This window comes from Carettochelys insculpta, chromosome 21 (assembly GCF_033958435.1).
Source record: "Carettochelys insculpta isolate YL-2023 chromosome 21, ASM3395843v1, whole genome shotgun sequence".
In the NCBI taxonomy this organism is placed as follows: Eukaryota; Metazoa; Chordata; order Testudines; family Carettochelyidae; genus Carettochelys; species Carettochelys insculpta.
Genome location: NC_134157.1, coordinates 10,835,480 through 10,861,667, shown reverse-complemented (window position 1 = coordinate 10,861,667; position 26,188 = coordinate 10,835,480). Strand labels below are relative to the sequence as shown.

Sequence of the window (26,188 nt, the reverse complement as noted above, 5' to 3'; positions counted from 1 at the left end):
CAATGTTAATTGGTGCCTGCACCTCCAACTTTTGGATAAAATTTAAATAAATGAAGTTGATAGAGAGACATTCAAACAAATCTGTATCTGTGCAGCAAGCCCTAGGAGAGCTACATACAGGACCTTTCACTAAAACTAAAACTTACCTCTGGAGCATTACAGGGTGGCAGGAATTCCCTTCTTTAGCTGCACAGCTTTCTAATCATGAAGGCAACTGTTTGGGGGGGGGGGGGGTAAGGGTAGGGGGCGGAACCATGAGCTGAAATGGTCTGTTCCAACAAAACATTCGCTTTTAGGAAGAGGTGATGAAAGGAAGAAGGCAAGGTGTGGTCATCAATTTAAGGCTTTGGGACAAACTTGCATTGAACTTTCTAGGAGTCTGATAGATGTCACTGATTAGCGGAAATAAAGGACCCACAATCCATTAAGAAATCTAAGGTGATGAAACCCAGAATACAGCAACGTGTAGGTTTCTAAACAGTAAGAGTCATTTAAAAACAGAGCTTGTCTTTCTCGGGACAAAGAGGATGCTAGATACTTAATCACACTGAAAGCATTCAGCTATGACTGAGCTTACATCACTGATTAAAACAAGAGCTAAACTAAACAGTTGAATGTCAGCTGTTCACATCTACATGTTCCTTTTCCCTGTATGTCCCACTCTTCTCAGACTAACAAGAGCTGGTTGTCATGGGCTAGATATTAACAACTATGGTGGAAAAAAGAATAGCTCGGCAGCAGATGATGTAAACCCTTCTTACTCAGAGCAGACTCAGTAAGCAAATGCTTATTGTTTGATACAAGCAGAGTTTGGGTGTTTCACAATAAATGTTTTAAGTAAATAGCTAACTCATACGGGTTGCCACATCCACCCACTCACAAAACTCACTCTCAGATGAATTCCCAAACCCACTTTCTCCTGCTGCATATGTACAATAACTGCAGTCATATACATGCACTAACATGCCTACCCACATCCCCTAAAACCCACTCCCCATCCACTCACACACACATTCACCTTAACGCCAGACTACAAAGGCCTCTTCTTTACAGCAACTTTCCTATGGACAACATAAATGTTATCTGATTGCTCAACAAATTACAGGTTGAACTCCTCTAATCTGGCACCCTCGGGACATAACTGGTGCTGGAAGAGACAATCTGCCAGACCATGGGACGTCAGTATTGTCTGGAGGCATTACCAACACTTCCACTGCTTACTGGCCTCTTAGAAGACTAAATTACAGCTAAACAACAGCACAGAACACAGAGCTGGAAAACAAACTTTACGGGACCATGGAAAACTTGACCACACCCATGATAAATAGTCATTCAACTAACTAAAATGATGCAGGATTACAGATGTTGCCAGACAAGAGAGTTCCAGATTAGAGAGGTTCAGCCTGTACAATGGTCCTTTTGGGATCCAGGAGAATTATACATGCTCAAGTGCTCTACAAATGTTACTTGCTTAATTCTCCCCCAACCCAGGATAGTTCTATTTCTTCAGCTATTCAATTGGATTTAACGGGACAGCGAAGCAGGAAGCCTGCTTTGATTTTCCAGTGTATAAATATAACAGTCTGGGGGATGCTCATTTAATTGGAGAAGGGAGGACAGCAGGAATGAGGTTTAGTGGAAGCTGAATAAGAAAGGAGTCACTTAAGGGACAGCTGCGAAAGTGAGGACGACAACAGTTAGGACCAAACTTCTCCATGGAACCAGACACAGCAAGCAGTGCCAGGGTTGGGAAGAAAAAGGACTAGCGCAGAAACCAACAGAATCAGGAACATGTCAGAACACAGCACAGGAAGAACAGGCTGAGAAATCCCCTGGAAAAGTAAGGAAGCAGCTAGTTCTGTCATTGCACTGTGTAGGAAGGGGCTGCTTTCTAGTTATTATACTCTAAGGCTTGGTCTACACTCAGAGATTAGGTCAAATTTCTAAGGAATAAGTCCACAAGGGCCATTCCATTTAATTTAAGGGCTCCTAAGGTCAACTTTTGTACTCTTGCTTTTCACAAGGATTAAATGCCAAATTCCACTTTGCATGCTTGACCTTATGGCAGTGAAGATATAGCACTGTGAAACTGAACATTCTTGGCCTCCTAGGTGTCCCATAGTGCCCCACCATGACGACTCTAGCCATCACTTTCAACTCCCCTGCTCTCTGGGTGTTCAGGAAGCAGCCTGAGAAAATTTGAATTTCATTTCCTGTTTGGCTAGCATGGTGAGCAGAGCAGGCAGCACACCTGGACATAAATTCCCAGGGTCGCAGAGGAGCTCCAGCATGGAGCATGCAGGAGATCCAGATCTCATTGCTGTGAGGTGGGGATGAATCTGTGCTTGGAAAACTAAGCAGCAGCAAAAGAAATGCAGACATATACTCCAAGATCTCACAGGGCTTGGAGGAAAAAAGATATAACAGGGATGCCCAGCAGTGCCACATGAAAATAAAGGAGCTCAGGCAGGCGTATCATAAAACAAAGGAAGCAAATGGAACTTCTGTGTCATCACTGGGTCTGGGTCTGGGTCTATGAAGAGCTGCATGGGATTCTCGGAAATGCTCCAATCACTGTCCCCAAACAGCCTGTGGATACCTCCAAAGAGATTCCTCAGGAAGCCTCTGGCAACAGCAAGGAGGATGCAGTGGAAGAGGACGACAACGACAATAGTCAGCAGGCAAATGGAGCAGCTGATCTTGCCAGCAGCCAGGAACTTTTTGTAATGGTGGATCTCATTCCCTCCTCCCAGGATGTTTCGCAGCTGGACCCTGACAGTGGGGAGGGTACATGTGATGAGTTCTCCTTTTTAAATTATGCTACAAGCGAGCTAAGGCAGTTGGGTGTGATCTGCGGTGGGTGCTTTAACTACACAGCCCTGGGCCTCTGGAACAACTTGTTAATGTGCCTGGGGACAAAACACTGATCCTCCTTGAACATCTCCATAAAGCTCTTAGACAGGTACCCTTTAACTCTCCTCATGAGGTTTTATGGGAGGCCTTCCTTATTCCGATCTCTTAGATGGGACACCTTTCCACGCCAAGACACCAGTAAATAATCTGGCATCGTGGCACCAAAGAGCAGTGCAGCATAACAACTGGCCCTGTGCCCCCTTTCAGACAGCATCCATTTCTTACCAATATTTGTACGTCTAAGGAGACTAATATCTCTTTTTGCAACCTAGAGGAAGCAGAGGAAGAGCATTAAACTACTTTACAATAGCACAAGCTACTCCGCCATGCCCGTACTACTTCCTCCCTTCCCCGGGCTGCTGGGGAAAAGGGAAATTTTCACTCTACCAGCCAAAGGGTCAGTTGGGGAGGAACCATGCAGTGACCGAGACAGCCAGGCACACACACTGACCACAACCACTACTGCCACAGCTCCTTGCCCCCAACCCCACCTGCTTGCAGCATGCATCACTACAGAAACTGCTTTTGCAATCACAGGCTTGAAAGCATGTCCCTAATCTGCACTTTACCATCCCTAAGAGCAAACCATGTCAAGCAGGTCCCTAAAGATCTTTGCGTAGTACCTGCTGCACAGAGGACACAAAATCCAAAATCTGTCCTTGCAGGGAATGCATCCCTATTGTCTTTCAGAGGTTCGTTCATGAGATTCTTTTGTGTTGTTACATTTACTGTAGATAAGTTTACCTCCTTAAACGTCTAGCCTTCACTTATGTTTTGTTGCAACATGCTCAACAGTGGGCTCTCTGACTGCCACTTGCTCCCCCTCCAACTCTTAAACTGGCACAGATCTGCAGGAGAAAACCAATACAGGAAGATGTGTTCATAGAGCAGATGGAAGCCACCCACACAGAGATGGCACAGTTAATGCATGGAGGAGAACCACGCTGGAGGAGAGGTGAGCTGACTGAGAAGAAAAGAGAGCAGATCATGAGGCAATGAGAGAGCAGTGGGTGAACTAAAGACCCACAGGGAGACATTGCAGCTGATGAGGCAGCAAAGAGAGCCCCTGCAGTCCCTGGTACAGGAGCACAGAGCTGCACTGCATGATGAACCACATGCCCTCCTCACCATGTTTCCTAACCTCACCCCCTTGGAATCCCAGAACCCAGGATAGGGGTGGGGGGAGGGAGTCAAGGGCCACCTTGCATTCCATGCTCAGGGATGCTTCTGAGAGCAGAAAGCGGACATTCCCCCACCTCTGAAGGCAAAATGCCCTTGCTTGCCCACCTCCAAGCCCCTGCCACGAACCGTTTAGCGTCCCCAAAATAAAAATGATTAAATTTAAACACACACACCCCTCTGTTCGGGGGGGGGGGGGGGAAGGACTTAAGAGGCTTTACAGGCAAGCACACATCATTCAAAGGGGAAACACCTTCAGAGCAACAGATATGACTGTCATGTCACTGTCTGATCATTCATAAAGCTATTTTCTAAAGCCTCCTTGATTATCAGTGACCCTCACTGTCCTCTCCTTATTGCCCTGATGTCTGCTGCTCATAATTACTGGCCAGATGATTTGCCTCTACCCTCCAACTTGGCATGACATTTTCCCCTTTTTTCTCACAAGTTATGAAGCACATAGCAGGCTGCTACTACGAGGGGAATGCTGCCTTCGCTGAGGTCTAACCGAATCAGGAGGCTCCTGAAACTACTTTTAAGTGGCCAAATACACGTTCTATGACCATTCTGCACTTGCTTAGCTTGTAGTCGAACTGCTCCTTACTGTGGTCCAGGCTACCTGTGTATGCTTTCATGAGCCTCAGAAGTAAGGAGATAAGCTGGATCACCTACTGGCATCTCCACGTCCTCAATGGTGGGTGATCTTCTGGTCTGGGAAGAAAGTCCCATTCTACAGCTTTCTTAACAGACCAGCACTCCTAAAGATGTATGCATTATGCACCTTTCCTGACCACCCCACACTGATGTCATTGCAACCACCCTTGTAATCCACCAATGCCTGCAACACCACGGAGGAGTAACCCTTTTGGTATTTGTGGCAAGGTGGTCTAGTGCCAAGATTAGGGTGTGCATGCCACCTATCGGCCCACTGCAGTTAAGGAACCCCATCGTGGCAAAACTGTCCATTATGTCCTGCATGTTTCCAAGAGTCACTGCCTTTCATAGCAGAAGGGTATTGACTGCCTTGGTTACCTGGACAACAGCAGCCCCCTCTAGAGATGTGCCCACTCCAAATTGATTGGTCCACTGACTGGTAGCTGTTTGACATTGCAAATTTCCACAGAGCAATTGCTACACCACTTCTGAACTGTCAGAGCAATTTACAAAAGTTCATGAAAGTGTCCTTAAGCAAGCGGAAGTTTTGTAGCCACTGCCGATTGTCCCATACCTGCCGAACAATGTGGTCCCACCAGTCTGAGCTTGTGTCATAATGAGAAACAGCACTCTACAGTGTACAAAGCATCAAGGGCCTCCAGCATCTCCTTGTTCCTCCTCTCCAGTTCCTTGCATTCGTATGTCTATCTGTGCCCTCCTCAGAGTCTTCATCATTCTCCCAGCTGCTTAGGCTCTGCACACACCGCAGCACAAAGCATGACGTGCCCGTGATACTTGCCACAACAGTTTAAGCTGTTCCATGCTAGCCTTGCACCAGTTCCATGGAACTTAGCACACAAAAAAAAAAAAAAAAAGGACACTTTTTGCTGTTGCTTTCCACAGAGAGGGGAAGGAGAAAAGTGCTGATAACGCACACCCACAACCTCCTGTAGCACATTTTTGCAACATCAGATACTGGGACAGAAACCCACAAAGCAATGGGGCAGTAGGAACTGTGCGATAGATACCCACAGTGCATTGCTGACAAAGCGCATGATGGCAATGCTAATGGGGACACTCTGTCAACTTTATATACCACTGTAGACGTGCACCTTTGACATTACAAAAGCAGGTGCTTTTAAAAAGAAAAGAGAGACTGTAACAAATGCAACCTAATTTCACAGTGTAGACGTACCCTTAGTCCTTAGTTCTGATGAAGAGTAGATTGTTTCAAGTCAGGGGAGCAATATCTCTAATAGGGGATTTGAGATTACAGCTACAATAGCTAAAGGAAATCCAGGATATCCACTGCTAGTTCTGGATGCATCCAGACAGAGTTTCTAATGCTACGCTAGCCGACCTGATGGAAAATAATTAAATTCTTCCCTTTCCAAACTGAGGCTTCCTGACAGCAGGATTATTTTCTAATTGAAAGGCACATTAACACAATCCTGCAACGCTCACATAACATCCCCTTTTACATAAATGGCCTCCAGCGCACGGTCATTTTTACAAGCTTCAAACACTCCTAACATACACTGCAGCATGTTCTGTCTCTCTAAAGTCAGGGGTACAAACTAACAAAATAGCCTCAATGGGTCATAGCAACTAGGAACTAAAACTGCTGGAAGGTCAGCTTTGAAGAAGTGAAATACGCTAAGATGCCAGAACTTCCAGTACGATCTTCGCTTTTATTAAAAAAAGAACCACCACCACACAGCCAATAGTTAAACCTATAGACAAAGGTGTTTATGGGCCTCTCTACAGGCACAAAACATCTATTGGGACTGAAAGGAGATATACAGAAGAGATCTTCAGGATTCAAACTAATTCCATGTCCTCTGAAGCCAGGGACCTTGAAACAGTTTTATGAGCAGAGTCTCCACTCCAATACCCATGACACAACAGCAGGAAAAGACAAAGGTCATGTGGGCAGTGGACTGAGAAGGATGAAGGCTGTAACAGAAGACAGATACTTAAAAAAAACCCAAAGACCGACCTGAGGTAAAAATGCAAACCCAAGGCCTTACTGCCACATGTACAGAAACAATGCAAACTGCTTTTGGTCTTAGTCCAGGGATACGTGCCAGAAGGAGAAATAATCACAAGAATAGAACAGTCAGTCAAATCAAGCTCACACTGTAGTTCCAGAGAAGATACGACTAACGAGAGATGCAGGGTGGGTAACAGTTACTGAGATATAAGTCTGCAAAAGATGTATATTCTAAACACTGGTAAATATGCCCTTTGGAACTGTGATTATCTACCAAAACCCTACCCATTCTTTCTTCCACTCCCATTGTTCTGACAGAACACAGCTCCAATTAGCGTAAAAAGAATTTGCCTGTTGTGCCCCCAAATCAAGTTACTGCTCCCCTTTAAGCAAATTCAGCTAAACTATGGTGGTGAGAGCAAGAAATTAGGGTCTTTGCTCCAGGGGTAACGCCAAGGACAGGCACACAAGTCTGATCACCCAGATCAGTATAGCCTAGGTATTCACAGTCACACTCCAAAGCCAACTTGGGTCAGTAGGTCTTCACTGGTGCTGCACACACATACAGGGCTAGGACTTCTGGGTATAGATTCCCTTTTGTACTGAGCCACTCTATGAGGCACTCTCAGTGAGCTGTGCATAAACTTGGTCTGACTTTCTGGGCAAATGGGGAGAATTGTGGGAAGGCACTGGAGGACTATCAGCTCTTGAGTTACCTAGCCTGTGCATCCACTGCAAAACAGGGGTTTCCAGCCTGAGTTAAAGGGGCACACAAGCTCTAAACTATCCCCAGCACTTAAGCTGCCTAACCAGAGTTTAAAGCATCAAACTTGGATGAAAGAAAGAGTCTGGGGCATGGACAGGAGCATTGGGGCAACTCCTGAGTAACAGCCCAAGTTCATTCTACAGGAAAGACACCTTGGCTGTGTCTACACTAGCCAAAAACTTCGAAATGGCCATGCAAATGGCCATTTTGAAGTTTACTAACGAAGCGCTGAAATACATATTCAGCACCTTATTAGCATGCGGGTGGCCACAGCACTTCGAAATTGACACAGCTTGCCGCCGCGCGTCTCATTCAGATGGGGCTCCTTTTCGAAAGGACCCCAGCTCCTTCGAAGTTCCCTTATTCCTATGAGCAGATAGGAATAAGGGGACTTCGAAGGAGCCAGGGTCCTTTCGAAAAGGAGCCCTGTCTGGATGAGCCACGTCAATTTCGAAGTGCTGCAGCCGCCCGCAGCTAATGAGGTGCTGAATATGTATTTCAGCGCTTCATTAGTAAACTTCGAAATGGCCATTTGCATGGCCATTTTGAAGTTTTAGGCTAGTGTAGACATAGCCCGAATGTTCCAGGACTCCTGGGTTCTAATCTCAGCTCTGTCACCGATTTATCTTTGGGCAAATTGTGGTCTAAATAGGATAAGGAGACGAGGGGAAAGGGTTTGAAGCTGTTCATCTGAGGCTCTAAGCACTTTACCGGATAACTCTGTATGGCTACATTACACTAGCCCCAAACTTCAAAATGGCCACGCAAATGGCCATTTCGAAGTTTACTAATGAAGCACTGAAATGCATATTCAGCGCTTCATTAGCATGCGGGCGGCTGCGGCACTTCGAAATTGATGCGTCTCGCCACCGCGTGTCTCGTCCCAACAGGGCCCCTTTTCGAAAGGACCCTGCCTACTTCGAAGTCCCCTTATTCCCATCAGCTTCATACTAATGAAGCGCTGAAATACATATTCAGCACCTCATTAGCATGCGGGTGGCCACGGCACTTCGAAATTGACGCAGCTTGCCGCCGCACGTCTTGTCCAGACAGGGCTTCTTTTCGAAAGGACCCCGGTTACTTCGAAGTCCCCTTAATCCCATGAGCTGAATATGACTGCAAGCTGCGTCAATTTCGAAGTGCTGCGGCCACCTGCATGCTAATGAAGCGCTGAATATGCATTTCAGCGCTTCATTAGTAAACTTCGAAATGGCCATTTGCGTGGCCATTTCAAAGTTTGGGGCTAGTGTAGACATGGCCTATATGTGCTTAATATGGGCAAAGTGGATTAAATCTCCATTTTCAGAGAGGAGCTTCTATTAGCAGTTTTTTGCTAATAGCAAAGAGGAGATGCAAAAATAAACAGCCACAGACTTTCCAGTTCTATGAGCTGTACAGATTGTTTAGGAAGCACTAGCAGTGAACAGCCAGAACAAAGTGTGTGGAATGAATAAAAAGTTACCTAAATACAATCATCACTCGGAGATGCTCTAAGGATCATTTGGCCTGGCTGACTAAACCCAGCTCCTGCATAAGAATAGCTTAAGAAAAGCTGCAAGGCAGAATCCAACAGGGAAAAAACCTGACCATTCTGTTATTATGCAGTGTACGAGATGTTGCTGTTAGGACACCAGTTCTCTGTGCATAGTGATCCCAAAGGGAGAAACACCAAGACTCACACACAAACAAAAGAAGTTATCCTTCGGTGTAATTCAACCAAAGACAATGGGTTTTATCAGCCAGTGATCTGGCTCAAGTCTTGAATGCAGGAAGCATCAGCATAAGAAAACTGAAATCAAACCGAGGCTGTTAAAAGCAGTCCAGATTATCCAAGAGGGAACACCCGCACATGCTTGGGCACGTTCCAAATTGAGTCACTCTCAGGTTGTGCCTAAGTGCACAGCAGTCAAAGTTCACACTGTAGTAATCAACAGAGAACACCTCTAATTAGCTGCTCACTTTTACCCCATGTTCAGCATTACTTGTTCTCATCCCATGCCAATACCCATCTAACTGAAGGGCTGTAACAGCCACCTGTGTTCCTGGCTGGCATCAGATCTCAAGCTGCAGAAATCTATTTCTAGATGGCTCAGCTATACTGGCAAGTTACTTGCTCAGGGGCATGAAAAGTCACTCCTGAGCATAGCAAGCTTCAGTGCAGTAGTTTGCCAGTGTAGTCAGACTCCCCATGTCGAGAGTTAGGCTCCTCATGGAGGTGGTTTTCTTGAAGCACTGGGAGAGCTCTCTTCCAGCTCTGACGCTGCAACCGGACTGCTGGATTAAAACACTGCCCAACACGGCCGCAGCAGCACATCCTTGCTGCACATATAAACAAACCCTAGATCTAATACTTGCTAAGTGTTATCTTCAGGCATCCTTATTACTGCCACTCACTGTGGGTGTTCACTGTCACAAGGGCTATTCCTGTTAACTCAGAGAAGTCATTTGCAAGGTGCAAAAAGGACAGCAAGCTTGCATGATTCCCTTGCCACTTCAGCATACACCAACAGACGTTATGCCTCTGAAGCATATATTCAGCCTGATCTGGGAGGCAGCACACCGTAGTTTCACAGGTACGATTTTCAGGCTGCATCTGAAACATGGATCAGGGCAGTCTCATATCAGCTACGGCTTAGGCAGAAACAGAAGGCTGGATTCCCAGGTTTGCTGAAGACCACTTAGTTACAGAGCTTATGCCAGTGGCAGGTGTTAGAATAGGCCTCTGACTGTTCTGACTTCCACTGCGCCCACGTGACTGAGGATCAGAGGGAGATTATTCTCCCCAATATCTGAGCTGTGCTTCCATGTAGTATAGAATTGGGGCCAAAATGCCCCTGGTTTGCAATGCACTTGGATATCATCTGTATTACTGTAGCAAGCACTTAGTAACAGACCAGGGTCCCATCATGCTAATCATCATACACAGTACAGGCAGTGAGTCCCAGCCCCAAGGCCCATTTCTGAGGGAAGGCAGCATCCAGACTTTTCCCCTTGGCCATCCATGTAAACTTTGCAACTCCCCAAATGCATATGGCAAAACAGTCACTCACAACACTCCATCTCCGCGGCTGATCTTTGGAGAGCACAGGGCAGACAGGGTGCTTCGCACACAGATTTTCATGCCGGAACACAAGAGCAAGAGGACATTCAACAAAATTGGAAGGCTGCAAGACTCAAGCAGGTAAGTGGAAGTATTTTTTCTGCACAATATACAATTAACATGAGGATCCCACTAACACAAGGGGTAGCGCTGAAGCTATGACTAAGTAGTATTCATCTTCAAAAAAGGATTGGACATTTATACACGTGAAGCCAGTCAGTGCTACTGGCGTACAAATGAAAACATAAAAGCCACCCTTAAACCAGTCTCACTGATGGGGCTTAAGAAAGATCTTTGTAGGCAGTCATGGAAGCATCTGTCCATAGGCAGTCAACCCTGAACCCTCCTCTGAAGCATTTGGTAGCAGTCACTGTTGGGATACCTGACAAAGCAGAGCCTGGTCTGATCCGGTATATGTAATTCCTAAGCCTAGCTACTGAATGATTTTAGGACTGAGGAACACTAGAAATGGCCTGGAAAGATCAGTGTACAGTAGAACCCTGAGATACACGCACTCCAGTTGAGCATCTCTTGGGTTAACGTGATTCTGAGTGGTGGAAAGCTGGAGCCTGGCTCTGGGCTACCTACCACTGAGGGGAGCCAGGCTCCAGCTCTGGTCAGTTTCGGGCTCTTGTCAGGATGGCAGCCAACTGCACCACTGCCCCTGACAGGAGCAAGGAGCCGCTCCTGTCAGGAGCAGCAGCCTGTCTCTTAGCTGCTACCCCTGACAGCAGCGGGGAAACTAATCAGTGCAGCAGTGCTGGTCAGTTTTCCCCCTACTGTGAGCAGCCTGCAGCCCAGAGCTAGGCTCTGGGCTGTCCACCACTCACAGGAGACAGGAAACTGACCAGCAGTGCTGCACAGGTCAGTTTTCTGGCTCCCCCCAGTTACATGAAATTTGACTTAGGTGGGGTTGCACAAGAATGCAACCTCTGTGGAAGTAGGGGGTCTACTGTAATACAAGCACTTTAAATTCCACCCCTGAATTTAGCGAGACACAAAGATGGTTCAGGAGAGGTACAAAGAGGAGGAGTAAGAGAGCAAGAAAACAGACAGAATAAAGAAAACAATGTCTCGTGGGAGGAAACGATGCCAAAGGGAAGAAGGATGGATAAAAATTTCTTTTGATTTAAAATCAGATTTAATTATTTTTAAAAATAAAGTGTTTTAATTTAAACAGTTAAAATTACATTTGAAATTATCACAACTTATTAAAACAATAATCCACTAAAATTCTTAAATTATTAAATTAAAAAGGTAACCTACTGAAATTATTTAAAGTTTCATAAAATATGCAAACAATATAAAAGCCTGTTGCTCAAGTTTCAGAGTGTCAAACCACTGAACTGGTGGAAGTCACTGACTAAGCATCTGCTTCCACAGTTTGCTGAAGTGCTAAACCTGTTTTTGACAGCAGAAGACTTTTCTACAGCTGCAGATGAGGCTATTTTTCTTCATTTCAGTTTATTCAGCTAATTTAATTCAGTTACTAGTTCATTCAAAGTTCAGAAATGGACTGGGATCTGAAAGCACAGGAAAGCTTATTTTGCTTTTCCATTTTATGAATAAAAGTGAGGTCTGAGACAGTGAGCTCTACTAGTTCTAAAACTTCAAAGGACATCATCCCGAGGACCAAACAGTTCAATTCATTAATTACAGATACTTTCTTTGTTTAATAAATCACACAAGACATATGTTGATAAATATATTTTTGCCTTATGTGTCTGGAAAATTTTAAGTAGATTTGTTTAACCAATAAAGAACAATTTCATGCAAGAATTTACTGAACAGATAACACACACACAAAATAGTTATCTAAGAAATCCATCATTTGCCATTTTCTATTATACAAAGTATTAAAGTTAAGAAGCTGAATAGATATATTTTAGGCTACATAAATGCTTAAAAAAAGTGTGTCTAAATAGTATGTTCAGGTTTGCGAAAACCAGCACCAAATTTAGTGGAAAGACTAATTCATTAGAAATCAACATTTTAATGGTAATAAAGCAGATGTGGCCAGCCCACTGTGCTCAAGCTGCATGCGGCTTTTTCAGCTTTTAAATGCGGTTTCTCTTGCTCTGGGCGCATGCCTCGCCACTTGGTGGGAGAAGTGCGCGGCAGCAGTTCCTCCCCAGAGCTGCAGACTGGAAGTACCACCCATCTGCTCTGCACCCCACCACTTGGTGGGAGAAGCACATAGCTGCAGCTGCAGCAGCAGCTCTGAACGTTTCCAGCATGGAATTAGAGTGGGAGAGGGCATCTGGGGGAGGAGGAGGGCACTGAGCTATGTATAATATATTTATTTTTAATATGTAGATATATAAAAATACAAATTAACAGACACTATGTGGCTTTTTGCACTCTCTCCACCACTATTTTGGCTCTCGGTCTCTAACTGGTTGGCCAGGCCCTGCTTTAAAGCAATAAGAATCAATATCTTTAAGAAAATAACTGAGTACACATGCAAAACAAGATTAAAGCTGGATTTAAAACAATCCAGCCTGAAGCAAACCCACTGAAAATCCTAGGTATGAGTCTCCCCCATTCCCCTGCCCACCCGCCAACTCCCAAAACACCAGCGCCCTTTCTTGTGGTAATGTGGCTGCAGCCATTATTATTCAAGTCCTGGAAAATTCAGCCCAAAGGCTAAAAAGCTAAGGGGGAAACAAGCTAGTTGAAAAGCAAATCTCGAAGGCTTGTGAAGATTCGTTTTTGCCTCTGAGCCGTGCAGCAGTCTTACCCCCAAAGTACATTCCAGCTACAGAACTGAAATGGGGGGAGGGGCGTCAGACATCAACTCTCTCCCTCCTCTCATGCAAATGCACACCTAGGCATATGCTAGACGGAATCTTTCATCCTAGCACGTGGACTGGGGAAGGATGTCTAATCCGTCAATGTGTTTGCTTTGATCGGTAGACACCCGTTAGAAAGCTGCTACTGAACTCTTCTTGCTTGGTTTCTTCTGAAGTTTTATTCTGAAAGTAGAAGTGATGGTGAATCCTCCTGCAATATAAACCCCTAACCCACTTCCACTCTATTTTGAGAGGAGACTTCCTGTTGATTAACAGCTACAGAAAAGCTACCAGCAATCCTAACCCTTCATTAGGCTGCAGATTATTTCAGAGCAGGGCTAGTGTGCGTCCATCTTTGGCACAGCCACCACCTTTGCATTTAGCTTCAGGGCCAGGAGACAAGGCCCAAGGCAGTCTCTGCTTCCTGACGCATGGAGAAGCCGAGTTTGGTTCCTGGACCCTCACCCGTTAGGGCAGTGGGGGTGTGACAGAGGTCCCACAGACACTGAGAGCAAAGAATCATTCAACTATAAGACGCTTTAGAAACTCAGCAGCTGCATTATGTGCTATTTGGAGAGAAAGGACAGAAAGGTCATGTCTCTTTACTTTCATCTTTACCAAAACATAGTCCTCAAAGGAAGCTCTCTCACCTCTGATGTTGCCTTGAAATCCACTTGAAACCAAGTGATCCTTGGTACTGGGAGACTGCCTCTTTAGCAGCTCAGCTTCAGACATGCTATTTAAAGCTTTGACTCTTCTCATTTCTGCCCCACCAGAACACTTTATCCCACAACCTCCTCCGAGGGCAGAAGCCCTGCAGAACCAATCTACAAGTGACTTTCATTTGTTTAGTCTCACAACCCAGCCAAAAGGTTCTTCTCCATGGCCTACCTCACTCCCTCTGCAGACTGATACAGGAACCTGACCTAGAGATATGGATAAATTCAGCCACAATAAAGGCATGATCCTTATGTTTTTCCAGCCCAGAGAAACATCCCTGCCACCACCCAAAACCTTTGCTATAGCATATCGAGACTGTCCCATCTTCCCAATAGTGCAGCTTCCTACCAGATGTCAAGTCTCCTGGTACTTCCTTTTCATTCTCCCTCCTCAAGTCCATAATCCCATCCACCTCCCACCTCTTTTCTCAACTCAGCCACACCTATGCATCTACAAGGGGTGACCCCCACCGGGAAGCAAAAACAAACACTTCCACAGAAATCAGCAAATTCAGCTCCAGCAGGACAATGCCTCCTCACTCATCTACTAGCTGCAGGCATGCAACCTCCTGTGAACACAAGCACAACTGTTTGTGTAGCAGGAAGTGCTTTTCAAACTAACAGTATGGTAACGAAGACCTTAACATTTGACTCAGTGATATGTACTATACCTTCCAGCAGGTGCACAGAGAAAGAGATTGGCAAAGTGTAAGTCAGCAGGGAAAGAAAGGGAGTTTCTCTCAACTGCACGTGCCAGAGTGGGATAAGACACTGACACCTCTCAGAGTAAAAGTTAAATTAGTAGTCTGAAGTCCTAAACTCGCACCACAGAAAAACAGTATTACTCCAGTAAGAGTCCAGCACCCAGTATGTTCACGGCCCATCACTGGATGAGCCACCCAAGCTACAAAACAGTTTTCATCCACCTGAAAGAGGCTTAAAAATCCCAACTTTCTAATGGCATGGAGCAAGCGACCCACCAGAAAGCACACTGAACAAATCCTGTTAAATACAGGAGGTTGCATATGCAGACATAGCCATCTTCATCCTCCCACAGACATGACCCTCTGCAGTCAAGCCAGATGCCTTGCACACATGCCAATGGTTAAACTTGCCCAGAAGGGAGAGTGGTTTCTCATTTCGAAGAGCAGAAGTGGGTGTTCTTTCCCTGAATACTCGGAAATAGCAGATACAATTTCCTGCAATAAAAATATAAGCCTTCCTAGTATTTATCTAGAACAACATGCCATGGGCAACTTATAGCCTACCAAATACCAACTGACATGCACCAAAATCACAGGGCCCCCAAAGGTGTACCTCTGTTTGAGCAATATATGGACTACTCACAAAGAGAGGCAAACTAAAGACTGATTATTCTTTTCCCTCTATTTAGGAAGGTGGTTATAAACTTTCCCTCTATTTAGGAAGGTTGTTACAAACCTTCCAAAGGAAGGATTTATCTCCCAGGCTCACCCTATGCACTGGGCCTAAATCACAACAGAGGGGACAGAACATACAGCAAGCATTCATACAGCCACCCGTTCTTCTACTTTCATTTCTAGTGGGCATTTTTTAAGGATTAGGCTGCTCCAAGTCATATGGGAAGGCTGCTGTTAAATGTTAGCTGACAGGGCAGCTATTGATGCTGTAGCAGTGTTCAGAAAGGAGGGGGGTAAAAAATATGATCCCTGTCCCAGCACGTCAGTCTGGAGCTTTCCACGGCACATCAGTTAGAGAATAAAGTCACTCCAACTTCTGCCACAGAGCCCCCATCACAAAGGCACTCGGCAGCTCTGACTTCCCATCCCATGGAGTCTTCTTAACTATTCTACATGACAGGATATAGCCCCTGTAGCAGAAATGTTTTGACAAGGTCTTACAAAAACTTCACAGAATTCTGCAACTGTGACCTATGACCAGAACAGACTGGCTCAGGATTAGGCAACAGCTCAGAATGAAGTTTCTGCATGTCAGATGTCAGAGGTGTACAAGCCACAGGCTGGGAAAGTATGAAGAAAAACACGATGTAGACACACAGCAGTTCCAAGCTCGCTGGGAGAGCTGCATCACCCTTAACCTTTCAGTTATCTCACAACAGTTTGCCATTGTGTCTTGCTCTGCTTCTTCCTTCTGGTTCTCCAGCACTGGCTCTCCCATCTCACCTCCGTCCGTGGAAAAGTCTTCTCTGTGTGTCTGGCTATCTGGATTTTCCCTACTGCACTGACTCCACTGAGTTCAAAACGCCGATAAAAACAGTTTTCATTTTCTGAAACTTTTCCTCTATATTGTTTTCCAGCTCTACAAGCAGAGGCCCACAAGTGGGGTCTTCAAGGGTGAGGACTGGCGGGACCTGGGCTGCCCCCCCACAGGGTGGGGAGGCAAGGGAAAGCCACCCAGCCACTGCTCACACCCTCCCACCATCTCCGTTCCAGTCTCCCGCACAGCCGTGGCCCCAGCTCCCTGCCCTGCATGGCTCAGCTTTCAGCCCCATCCCATCCTTGGCTCCATTCCCAGCCCAGGGCTGAGCTTAGGGGTGGGAACACACTTGGCCAATGGATTGGCTGCTTGCTCCCTTTGTAGCCTGGGTGCAGCTCTGCTCCTGTCCCCAGCCTTGGCCACAGATCTGTCTCCACTCCACCCCCAGCCTTGACCCCCTTACCTCTGTCTGCATGTCCTTCCCCCTCGAGTCATGATCCCACGCCTGCTCCTGGTCTTTGGTGGCAGGGGAAGTTGCAGAGAGAGGTAAGGGGGGGTGTAAAACCCTCTAAAGTTCGGGGACCATTGTCTTAAAACATTTATTCAAACTGTCTCTTAAGCAGACAGCATCCTAAATTAAGTTGTGCTGTTTCCACCAGGCTTTATTCAAATGCTTTCTCCATTAAGGTCCCTAGTGGCATTCCTCGGCCAGTAGTGGAGATCTGTGTTTGAAACGCCTGCATCTGGTGATCTTGTTGGGTGGCAAAAGGGCTTTTTGTATCTACTGGGAAAGCCTTTACTGCTAGTTATACTGGGAGCAAGAGAACTTCAGAACTCATCCTGCTGCATGCATCCTCATCCCAGCTCTACTACACAGGCACATCCTTCTACAGCTAGGACCAAGTTCTGCCCTCAGACCCCTGCACCTCAGAAGTCAGTGGCAACTCCAGAGAATAACCGAGGGCACAATTCCCCCATCCACATTAGTATAGACAGTTCTTTTGCTCATGCCAGCAGAGATAAACAATGGTGGATGATTGTGTAAAGTCTGAAATTCCTGGACTATGCAAAAACAGGTTTAAATCCCAGGAGGACTGAGTCAGTCCTTCACTCACTGAAGAACTTAAGCAATGTATGTTCTATTAAGGTCTTGTCTGAAAGAGCAAAAAAGTGCCTTGGTTACTCTGCATAGACATGGAAGATCCCACGCCACATTTTATGAAAGCAGAGGTTGCCCTGAGGTTCTTGCCCAAACTTGACTCTCTCTCTCTGCTGTGCAGAGTGGTGGGTAACCCTTTTGATCTCAGAGGCAGCTGTATTGTAGTGCTGCCGTGCGAGTACAGCTGCAAAGTGCTGAAGAATTTTTGGGAGAAGGCGTTACCTTCTGGATGAAGCACAGTCACTCTGATACCGACAGCCAGACCCTAATTCACCTGGGGCTATTTGCCTTACCAAGTGCACCTCCAACTGCCAGCTACTTGGCCTTGAGTTTCTCTGGGGTAAGTTAGTGAACAACTGCAGTCAGCAAAGGAATTGGCCTTACTCTCTTACAGCACATAATTCAAAGCCATAAGATTCCACATCAGCAACTTCCTCAGCCCAACCTACAGCACTGAAAAGCCTTCTAGTGAGCCAGACCACCGCAGTGAGGTTAGTGCTTCCCAGAGCACAACTCCTACCCTTCAGTTTGCCAAAGGGCTGCCGTTAAGCTGTAGAAGAGACAGACAAAGAGAAAGAAAGTTTGGCTCCTGGGCATAAGCAAAAGCTCCAGTGCTCAAGCAGTGATCTCCAAACATTTTAGATCACACTCTACCTTACCTGAAATGGACTCTGTCCACATCCCATCCCTCTGAGACAGTCAGGACCTGGGGCCAGTGTTGGGACCACAGCCAGGGCTGGGAGCAGAGAGGCTGGAGCAGAGGCGAGAGTAAAGCTGGGAACCAATCCCTCTGCACCTAGCTCAGGCCCCACCACAGCCTTCCAAGAGGGTCTGCCCCACAATTGGTAGCTCCTGAGAGGCCCACTTCAGCCTGCCCCTGGATAAAAGACTGAGCCTGATGCTACCTGAGAGAGTGGGCTGTGGCAGGCAATCTACGTAACCTCTAGGTTAGGCTACTGCAATGTCAAAGATGGAAGATACACACCCTGGAAAAGTATTGGGGTGGGGGTGAAGCAGAAGCCGATCTGCTTAGGAAGGCTGGTTGCCATGAATACATCATGCTGCCCTGCTTTTCCTCTCTCTTTTGAATACTTGGGGAACTCCGAAACGACAGGGGATTTTTAAACACCTTGATTAGTACAGAACAGAGGTATATTGGTAGAGCTGTGTAGAAAAATTGGTACTGAACTCCTTGCTTTATGCTTAACTCTGAAAAACCAGTGCTTTCAAACACCCGTTCTGTACTCCTGCTAAATAGCACTCAACCAACACAAAAAAATAGCCTGTAATTCTGCCAGAACCCTGTAAATGGGCATTGATAAGATAAATCTTATTCCAGGCTGTGTGAGGAGAGGACTTGATTAAGGGGGAAAAAGTGAAAGGGAATTTACAGCTTGCAAATCCATATTTTAAGACCCATCAAGGTCTACAGCAAACTGCCAAGCCAGCTAGCGTTCATAAGAGGGCACACTTCAGAAAATGAGAACGGCCACACCAGCTGGAAGAGCTCACAGGACTTGGAGCTCTTCCAGGGTATTCCAAATTCCTAAATGTGTTAAGTCATAATGCATTTTGGACAGGTTCCCCTCTTAACTTGGCTGTTTTGTTTCTGCCTCAGCCAGAGAACTACTGGCTGAAGTTGCAGTAAAGAAGGGGGTTCCAGATTCAGGGCATTAACCTTTTTTGGCTGGCATCTGCATGCCTCACAACTCAGAGGGCCCTCCATCCAACCCTACTCTACAGAACAATAAGATGTAGATGCAGTTCTGTTTGAAATGGATTTGGGATAAAGATATGCTGCTCGGATATAGAAATAAAGTTTTCTAAGTTCATCTTTACTCACAGTTCGGGTTATTAAACTGCTCAGTCACATCAACCTGACTCAGTTAATGCCACTGAGGAACTCATCATCATGTCTCCTCCCCACACTCTCAACAAAACATTCACATTTGTGCCTATAAGCTGCTTCACCAGAAGTCCACGGCAAATACCAGGGAATAATTCTCTCTCTTGCAGGTCGGGTTCCAAAAGAAGGAAGTCTTCCGTTGAAACTCAAAAAGCACCGTACTTACATCAAAGATTGGCCTAGTCTGGGAAACTTCCCTACAGGTTTTAAAACTGGTCCAGCCAAATGAATTTTAAAATCCATTAGAAGTCTTCCATGTGGTACTCAAGATTCCTTACCCAGAGGTTGTTTCTACCTCACTTCTTTCAGAAAAGTCACAGCTGGAGAGCAGGGGCAGCTGTTCTACATACCCAGTCTTGAAAAATTTCCGCAGACTGGAATACTGGACAATCTCTTGCTGACAATTATGAGAAGCTCCACGTGGGTGTGGACTGCACAATAATCCACACAGCAAGAATCACTGTTACACCAATTGGTTTGGCAACAGAAACTCTGCCCACACACACTTTGGATTCCTGTTTCTTTTGAAAATGTTTTGATGCCCAAACAACAAAAAAAACCAATCATATGCTCTAGCTAAATTCTTAGTCACATACAAACTTGCAATTCAACATGCCTTCTCAATTCCTCCTAATCTTTCCCCAGATTATAAGAATATCCAAAGGGTCACAGTAAAATGGAACAGACTGTAAACTAGAAGTCAAGGCTGGTCTGGTGATCTTTGGCACATGGTTACTCCACTTCTGGCAGTTCCTAGAAGACCATCATTTCTTCCAACTGGAGAGACTGTAACAGTTCAAGGTTTGGAAGAGGTCAAATGAATCCATACAACTGAGCCTAGTAGCATTCCCAATAGGAACAGGCAGGTTTCCATATGCTTTCAGTTAGGCCAACAACAGGCTAGAGGAAAGAAGGCAAAGCAACATCCAGCTTCTCCTTTTGCGGGTTTATGAGCAATTAAGCCAAGTCAGAGTAGCAAACACATTTGGTTTAACTTACAGACAATTTCCTTTTAGACATCTGAACATGCTGAGAAATATCCTGAACCTCAAACAGCCAAAGAACACCCCACAATGCAAACCCACACAAGGCTGGTGGTAGCTCCTAGCTTGCTTTCTATGACAACAATAAGGAGGTGGAAATTCAGACTGAGATTCAGTCTGCAAGGCATAATTTCCAAAAGAATGAGCTGATCTAGGAAGTAAAGGGGTTAACTCCTCTCCAGCTCACACACAGCTCAAATTCCTTAGATAAGCTGCTTCTACCAAACTCAGGAATCTAGTGCATGGCAGAAAACTGCAAGGAAAAGTTATTTTGATGGACTTTTTCCTAGCAGGCACTAGCTTAGGGTCTGCTAATCTGGGGTGCTCAGAACTTCGGCAAAATTAGGCCTGGGTGCTCTGTGGCAGGATTGCTCAGATGTACATACTTGTGATTTTAAGATAGAAAAGTTTTAAGTTTGGCCATTTAAAATTCTCTACCCTGGCAAGGAATAGCTCCCGCCATTCTCAGAATACAGTGCTGCATGTGCTTTTTGGAGACTCTGTTTTGCCTGGAACCAAGAACTTCTCACAGCCCAATATGCTACATTACCTTTAAATAAGATGTATTACTCTATGGTTAACATAAAAACAGATTTTTGGAAACCCCAAAGGCTGCCCTAAACATACTGAGGCAGCCAGACAGCAAGTCCAGGGCTGTTTTGGAATTTGTGTTTGCATAGCAGGAGGTGATAATCAATGTGCATAGCTGGCAACAAAGCAAATTTTGTTTTACAGTTTGTAACCACAGTGGGGACAGAGGACTCACATGCAGGCAGAGACAAGCCACACCAAGCCACAAAGGGGAAATGGCCTTGTAAATGAATTCTACAGAAGTGGGCCAAATGTTACAATTACATTACTGGGTCCCCTAAACAAAAAAAACCAAAAAACAGAAACAGAAGCACAGTTTTCCCTTATGGAAAGCAGGCGGTTCAACAACACTCATTGGAGAAAATAAACCACAGTTTTGAAAATAACTAACTCCCAGGCAGCCGTTTTCCTTCCCATGACAATTTGCAATGCAAAGCAAGCTATTTCAACCCTTACCAAGGACAGTAATTCAGAAGCAAACAGGGAGAAAAAAATTTGAGAAGGGTTCATTTCAGCAATTCAGACTACAATCTTCTACAAAGGCAAAAGTAAAGTGTGGTCTGCTCTTCCGTAGCTAGTTTGTGTGCGCTTTTTTCTTTTTTTTGGGGAGGGGGAGAGACTCGTGATCCAAAGTGTTCATCGACTGACCCCAATATCTGCCACCCCCAAAACAGCTGCAGAGCTCAATTGAGTTATCAGAGGCCACACACATACTGCTGGCCAAAAATAACTAGGCTCCAGGCTCTTCCCAGATGGGGTGGTGGGGGGAAATGGCATGCACCAGGATTATTAAAATCATGTGGGAAAACAGGCAAGTGTTAGCAACATACAAAACAACCCAGTCTGACACAGTTTAATTGGGAAAGAAGGCATATGAGGGCAGCAAGGAAAGAGAATTAGAACCCCTTACCTGGAAGACAAACTAGCAAAGTCCCCTCCATCCAGCAACCTGATTTTGCAGAACAGAACACCATTCACAAAGGGAACAGCAGTCAGCTCCTCCAGAGTGAAACTGGTCTGAAATTTAAATTTCTTCTTCTTCATCAGGAAAGCCATGAGCAGGCTCAGTGAGAAAAGCCCAGGAAGTCAGAACAACAAGACCAGAGAGGACCTTCTCAAAATGCTCACAGAGAAACAGAGGCACAAACAGCTGTTACAGGAGTGGAAGAACTGAGCATATAAATTTCAGTTCAATTGCAATGACGGACCCGCATCAAATACACAATCTTCTTCTCTCTTTGGTGGTTGGATCTGGCTGTGGGATCATCGCCCTGGCAGGCTTCAGGTGCGCAGGAAGAGGACAGAGTGAACCTCTGGAACATCTCCAAGGAGGAAAAACTGTGAGAAAAATCCAAGCTCCGGACCCGCAGGAGCTCCCCTCACTAGAGTTCTTGTGTTCAGACACTGTGGTGCTCTGTGTCCATCAGGCCCCTTTCAGAAGCCATCTCTGATGAGAAGTCATTCTGAACTAGTCTGGCTCAACAAATCCTAGATCTACAAACCATACATTCAAGGCTTCCCAGTTTCAGTCTCCTCCCCTTCTGCGACTCCTTCACACAGGTCTCTGCTTTGTTGCTACTGCTCCAACAGGTCTCTAATGTCAAACAGGGAGGGAAAGGAGTAAATTAGTCTCAGCCAGTCACGGGCTCCTCCTCGGAAACCTGTTTAGGTGGATAAGATTCTGTTCCACCTCACTGCAGTCTAAGGACAAGGAAACCGGTTAGCGTGCTTCAGAGATTCCCCCCCAACCTTTCCTGCCTACTTGCCAGGGGTTGCTCTTTCTTTTTCAATATGTAGCTGCTCCAAAACGATCTCTATCCCTAGATCTGAAAGCAGTGAAAGGAATGCAAGTCTAGCCGCCGATCGGGTGAAAGATACTGGTGCAATGCGGGGGAGGGTCAGACCTCTTTGGGAAGTTTCAAAATTTTGGTCCCCTCCACCCCCTAGAAATTTGCAGTTTCCCTTCTTCCCCTCCCACCAGCAGCTCTGCTAATAAAGCGCCTTCCTGCCCCCACGTTCAGTGGGGTGCACCAGAGGGAGCCCTCGCCTAAGGAAAGTCCCTGCGGCCAGACCCCTGGCTCCCCGCACCCCGGGGGCCGATTTAAACCACCTGCAAGCCAAGGCAGCGCACCTCTTGCTCGTAGGGGGCTGGCTCCAAGCGCCTTGTCTACACTACGACTCTGACGCCCCAGCAGCCACGCTGGGGCTGGGCTCTCTCCGTCCCATTACCGAGCCAATTCGCTGAGATGTGCGATGAGCTGAGCCCGGTCTCTGCCCGCCTCCGCCTCCCCCGAGCAACGGGGCTCTGGTACCCTCGGCAGCCTCGCCGGGGCCCGGGGCCCGCCACGGCCCCCTTCCGCTGAGGCACCGACCCAGCCCGGTTCCGCCTGGCCCCGCCAGGCACGGGAGCAGCGCGGCCTCAGAACCCCCCACCAGCCCCGCTCTCACCTCCTGCCCGCTGCCCGCAGAGCCGCCGCCGCCGCCGCAAGCCCCGCTGACGCCTTTACGCTAAGTGCGCCAGCCACGCTAAAAGCGCAAATAAAGATAGCCCCCAGCGGGCCCGCCAAGCTTCGAGAATACGAAAGCCCAGACAACATCACCCCCCACTTTCCCGTCTTGCCTTCCCACGGAGGCTGGGGGCAGAGCGGCGCCTTCGGATTGGGCAGAAGCAAAAGGAGAGGCGGGAGAGACTCCTAGCTCTGGATTCGGATTGGCTGGTAGTACTGGGCTAGGGGAGCGAAGGCTAGACATATGACCTTAGTGATTGGGGGAGGTAAGTGTCAGTCTTGTTAAAAAACCATCCCCTTTAGAAGGGGAGGGGGAAAGAGGAGATAGGCAAGAGAGGGGGAAGGGAAGGAGGGAGGTGGAGGAGAGAAAAGGAGGAAGTACAGTAGCGGGAAACCTGGTTAGGAGATGAAGGGCAGAGGAGAGGGGCCTGGGCCAGGAGAGGAGGGAGAGAAAACCTGGGTGGGGTTGGAAAGATCTCCAGTGGAGGAGAAGTCACTAGAGCCCTGCCAGTCCACCGACACCCAGGGGTACCTGCCTGTGCAGACATGGATGCAGATATACACCACTTGCTTTTGCAGTTGTGGATGAAGATGCAAATTGAGTGTCTAGAATCCTGAAAACGTGCGGCTGTCTGCTTTCTGTCTGCAGGTGTTTATGTGCACAGATAGAGGTGTGGATGGTCGCAGCTCATTTTTGCAGATACGGATGCGGATATGAATTTTGTATCCGTGCAAGGCTCTACAAGTCAGGGGAAATGAGAGGAGACAGACCCATTCAATAAAAGGACATGGCAGCATCCCATATCCCCCAAAATGAGAGACGGAATTAGAGAGCCCAAAATTTTTAAAGCTATAATATGAAATGGAGGCGGGTTGATTGATTGCCTTGTGGGGTTGGAAACTCTGGGGGTGCACTCTAGTGTTCCCTGTAAGATGTACGCTTGTGTGGCAGCTCAGGAGAAATTCAAATGCTGCCCAGCTAATTAGAGCACCTAGCAGTAGGTTCTTTTCCTAGTAGTGGTGCACATTGACACATGCCTTGGTGCCCATAAAAACCGTATTCCGCACAGGGATGGAAGAAATCTGCACGTGGATGGAAAACATTAGAGAGGACCTTGGTGCAGTTGTGTAAAATTTCCTAGCTTCTCTCTGCAGCTATGAAGATTAGAAAGTTATCTTTATTTCTAAATGAAAGCTGTGTGGTTCACCTAATCACATGACTTCAGGAGATAGTGCAGAGATCCTCAAAGATATTAAATGTCTAACTCCATGATTTCACCTAAATTTCTTAGAACAGGTGAGCGAACATTTTGGCCTGAGGGCCACATCTTGATATGAAAATTGTATTGTGGACCGTAAATGCTCATAAGATTGGGAGCTAGGGTGCAAGAGGAGGTGAACGCTCCTGCTAGGGTTGTGGTCTCAGGTGGGGACAGGAAAGAAGAGGACATAGGGTATAAGAGGGTGCTCTGGTTTGTTGTTGAAGGGTGGCCAGGGAATTAGAAAGGGGCATGAAGATGGAGCATGGGGGGTAGGGCTCAGGTGTGCAGGCTCCAGACCGTGCTCATCTCAAGTAGCTCTTGGAAGCAGCAGCGTGTCCTTTGTCCATTGGCTAAGTGGAGGTACAGCCAGAGGGTTCTGTGCACTGCCCTGTCTGCAGGGAGCTCCCATTGTCTGCAGTTCCAGGCCAATGGGAACTGCAGAGCAGGTGCTTGGGGTAGGGGCAGTGTACAGAACCCCCTGGCTGCCCCTGTATCCAGAGCCACAGCACACACAAAATGGGGAAAGCCTCCAACCCTGCTTCACAGCTGGAAGCTTGAGAACCAGAGGAAAAGGTCTGATGGGCTGGATGCAACCCATGGGTTGTCGTTTGCTCATCCCTGCCTCAAAGGATGTGGGCCTGAGTTTTGAAAACATCAGTTAGCACAAGGCTTGTGATAGCTCACTGGTGATAACATTTATACTGAGCCCTTCCCTAATGGTTTATATCAGCTCCCGAGCCCACAATTTGCACAGCTCTCTGATCCCCTTGACTATTCTGGACCTGGATACAGAAAGGTTCTTAAGTACATTCTTAGCTTTATAGACGGAAAGAAGTTATGTTGTTATTTATTTATCTCTTTGTATTCTGGTGGGGCCTGGGCAACCCAGTCATGGTCCAAGTCCCCACTGTGCTAGGACCAATAACAGCACAGAAAAAAAGATGGTTCCGGTCTCAAGGGATTACAATCAACACTGGGAGTAACGGACTTGATGGTAGGGATGTGCTTAAGGGCTATTACCCATATTGCAGATATAGGCCCACAGAAGGGAGGTGACTTGCCCTGTGTCATACAGCAAGTTAGGGAGAGACAGGAAGAAAACCCAGGTGTCTGTCTCCCTTTTTCAGTCTCCCACTGCTATCATTAAACATTTAGAATCACTGCCTCTAATCACTACTGCTCATGGTATCAAGAACCCTATGATTATCTTTTCCCAAGTGTAAAATAGAGACAGAAAAAAAAACATGGGGTCGTTCAACACAGCACAGTTATTTCAAAATTACCAGTTATTTCGAAATAACTAAGCTAGCATCTAGATAATGCAACCACGATTTCAAAATAAATTAAAAAAAGTGGTTGACTTATTTTGAAATTGGTAAACCTCATTTCATGAGGAATAGTGCCTATT

The 26,188-nt window shown here is 46.5% G+C and overlaps 1 protein-coding gene across 4 annotated transcripts in view; it reads right to left on the bottom strand.

Annotated features, from left to right (window-relative positions):
- EEIG1 (estrogen-induced osteoclastogenesis regulator 1) overlaps window positions 1-23,584 on the bottom strand; it is a 49,519-nt gene extending 25,935 nt beyond the window's left edge. For 2 of the 4 annotated variants that reach the window (XR_012648339.1, XM_075015364.1), the window contains exons 1-2: window positions 23,460-23,584; window positions 21,922-22,605 (exon numbers count right to left, since the gene is read on the bottom strand). Coding sequence is in view for 3 of the 4 variants with exons in the window: in XM_075015364.1 (XP_074871465.1) it covers window positions 21,922-22,067 (146 nt within the window). In the remaining variant the exon portion in view is untranslated. Of the gene's footprint in view, window positions 1-21,921; window positions 22,606-23,142; window positions 23,278-23,459 lie in introns of those variants that run through there. The other 2 variants (XM_075015365.1, XM_075015367.1) reach the window with 2 other exon arrangements.
- Between the last annotated feature and the right edge of the window lie 2,604 nt (window positions 23,585-26,188).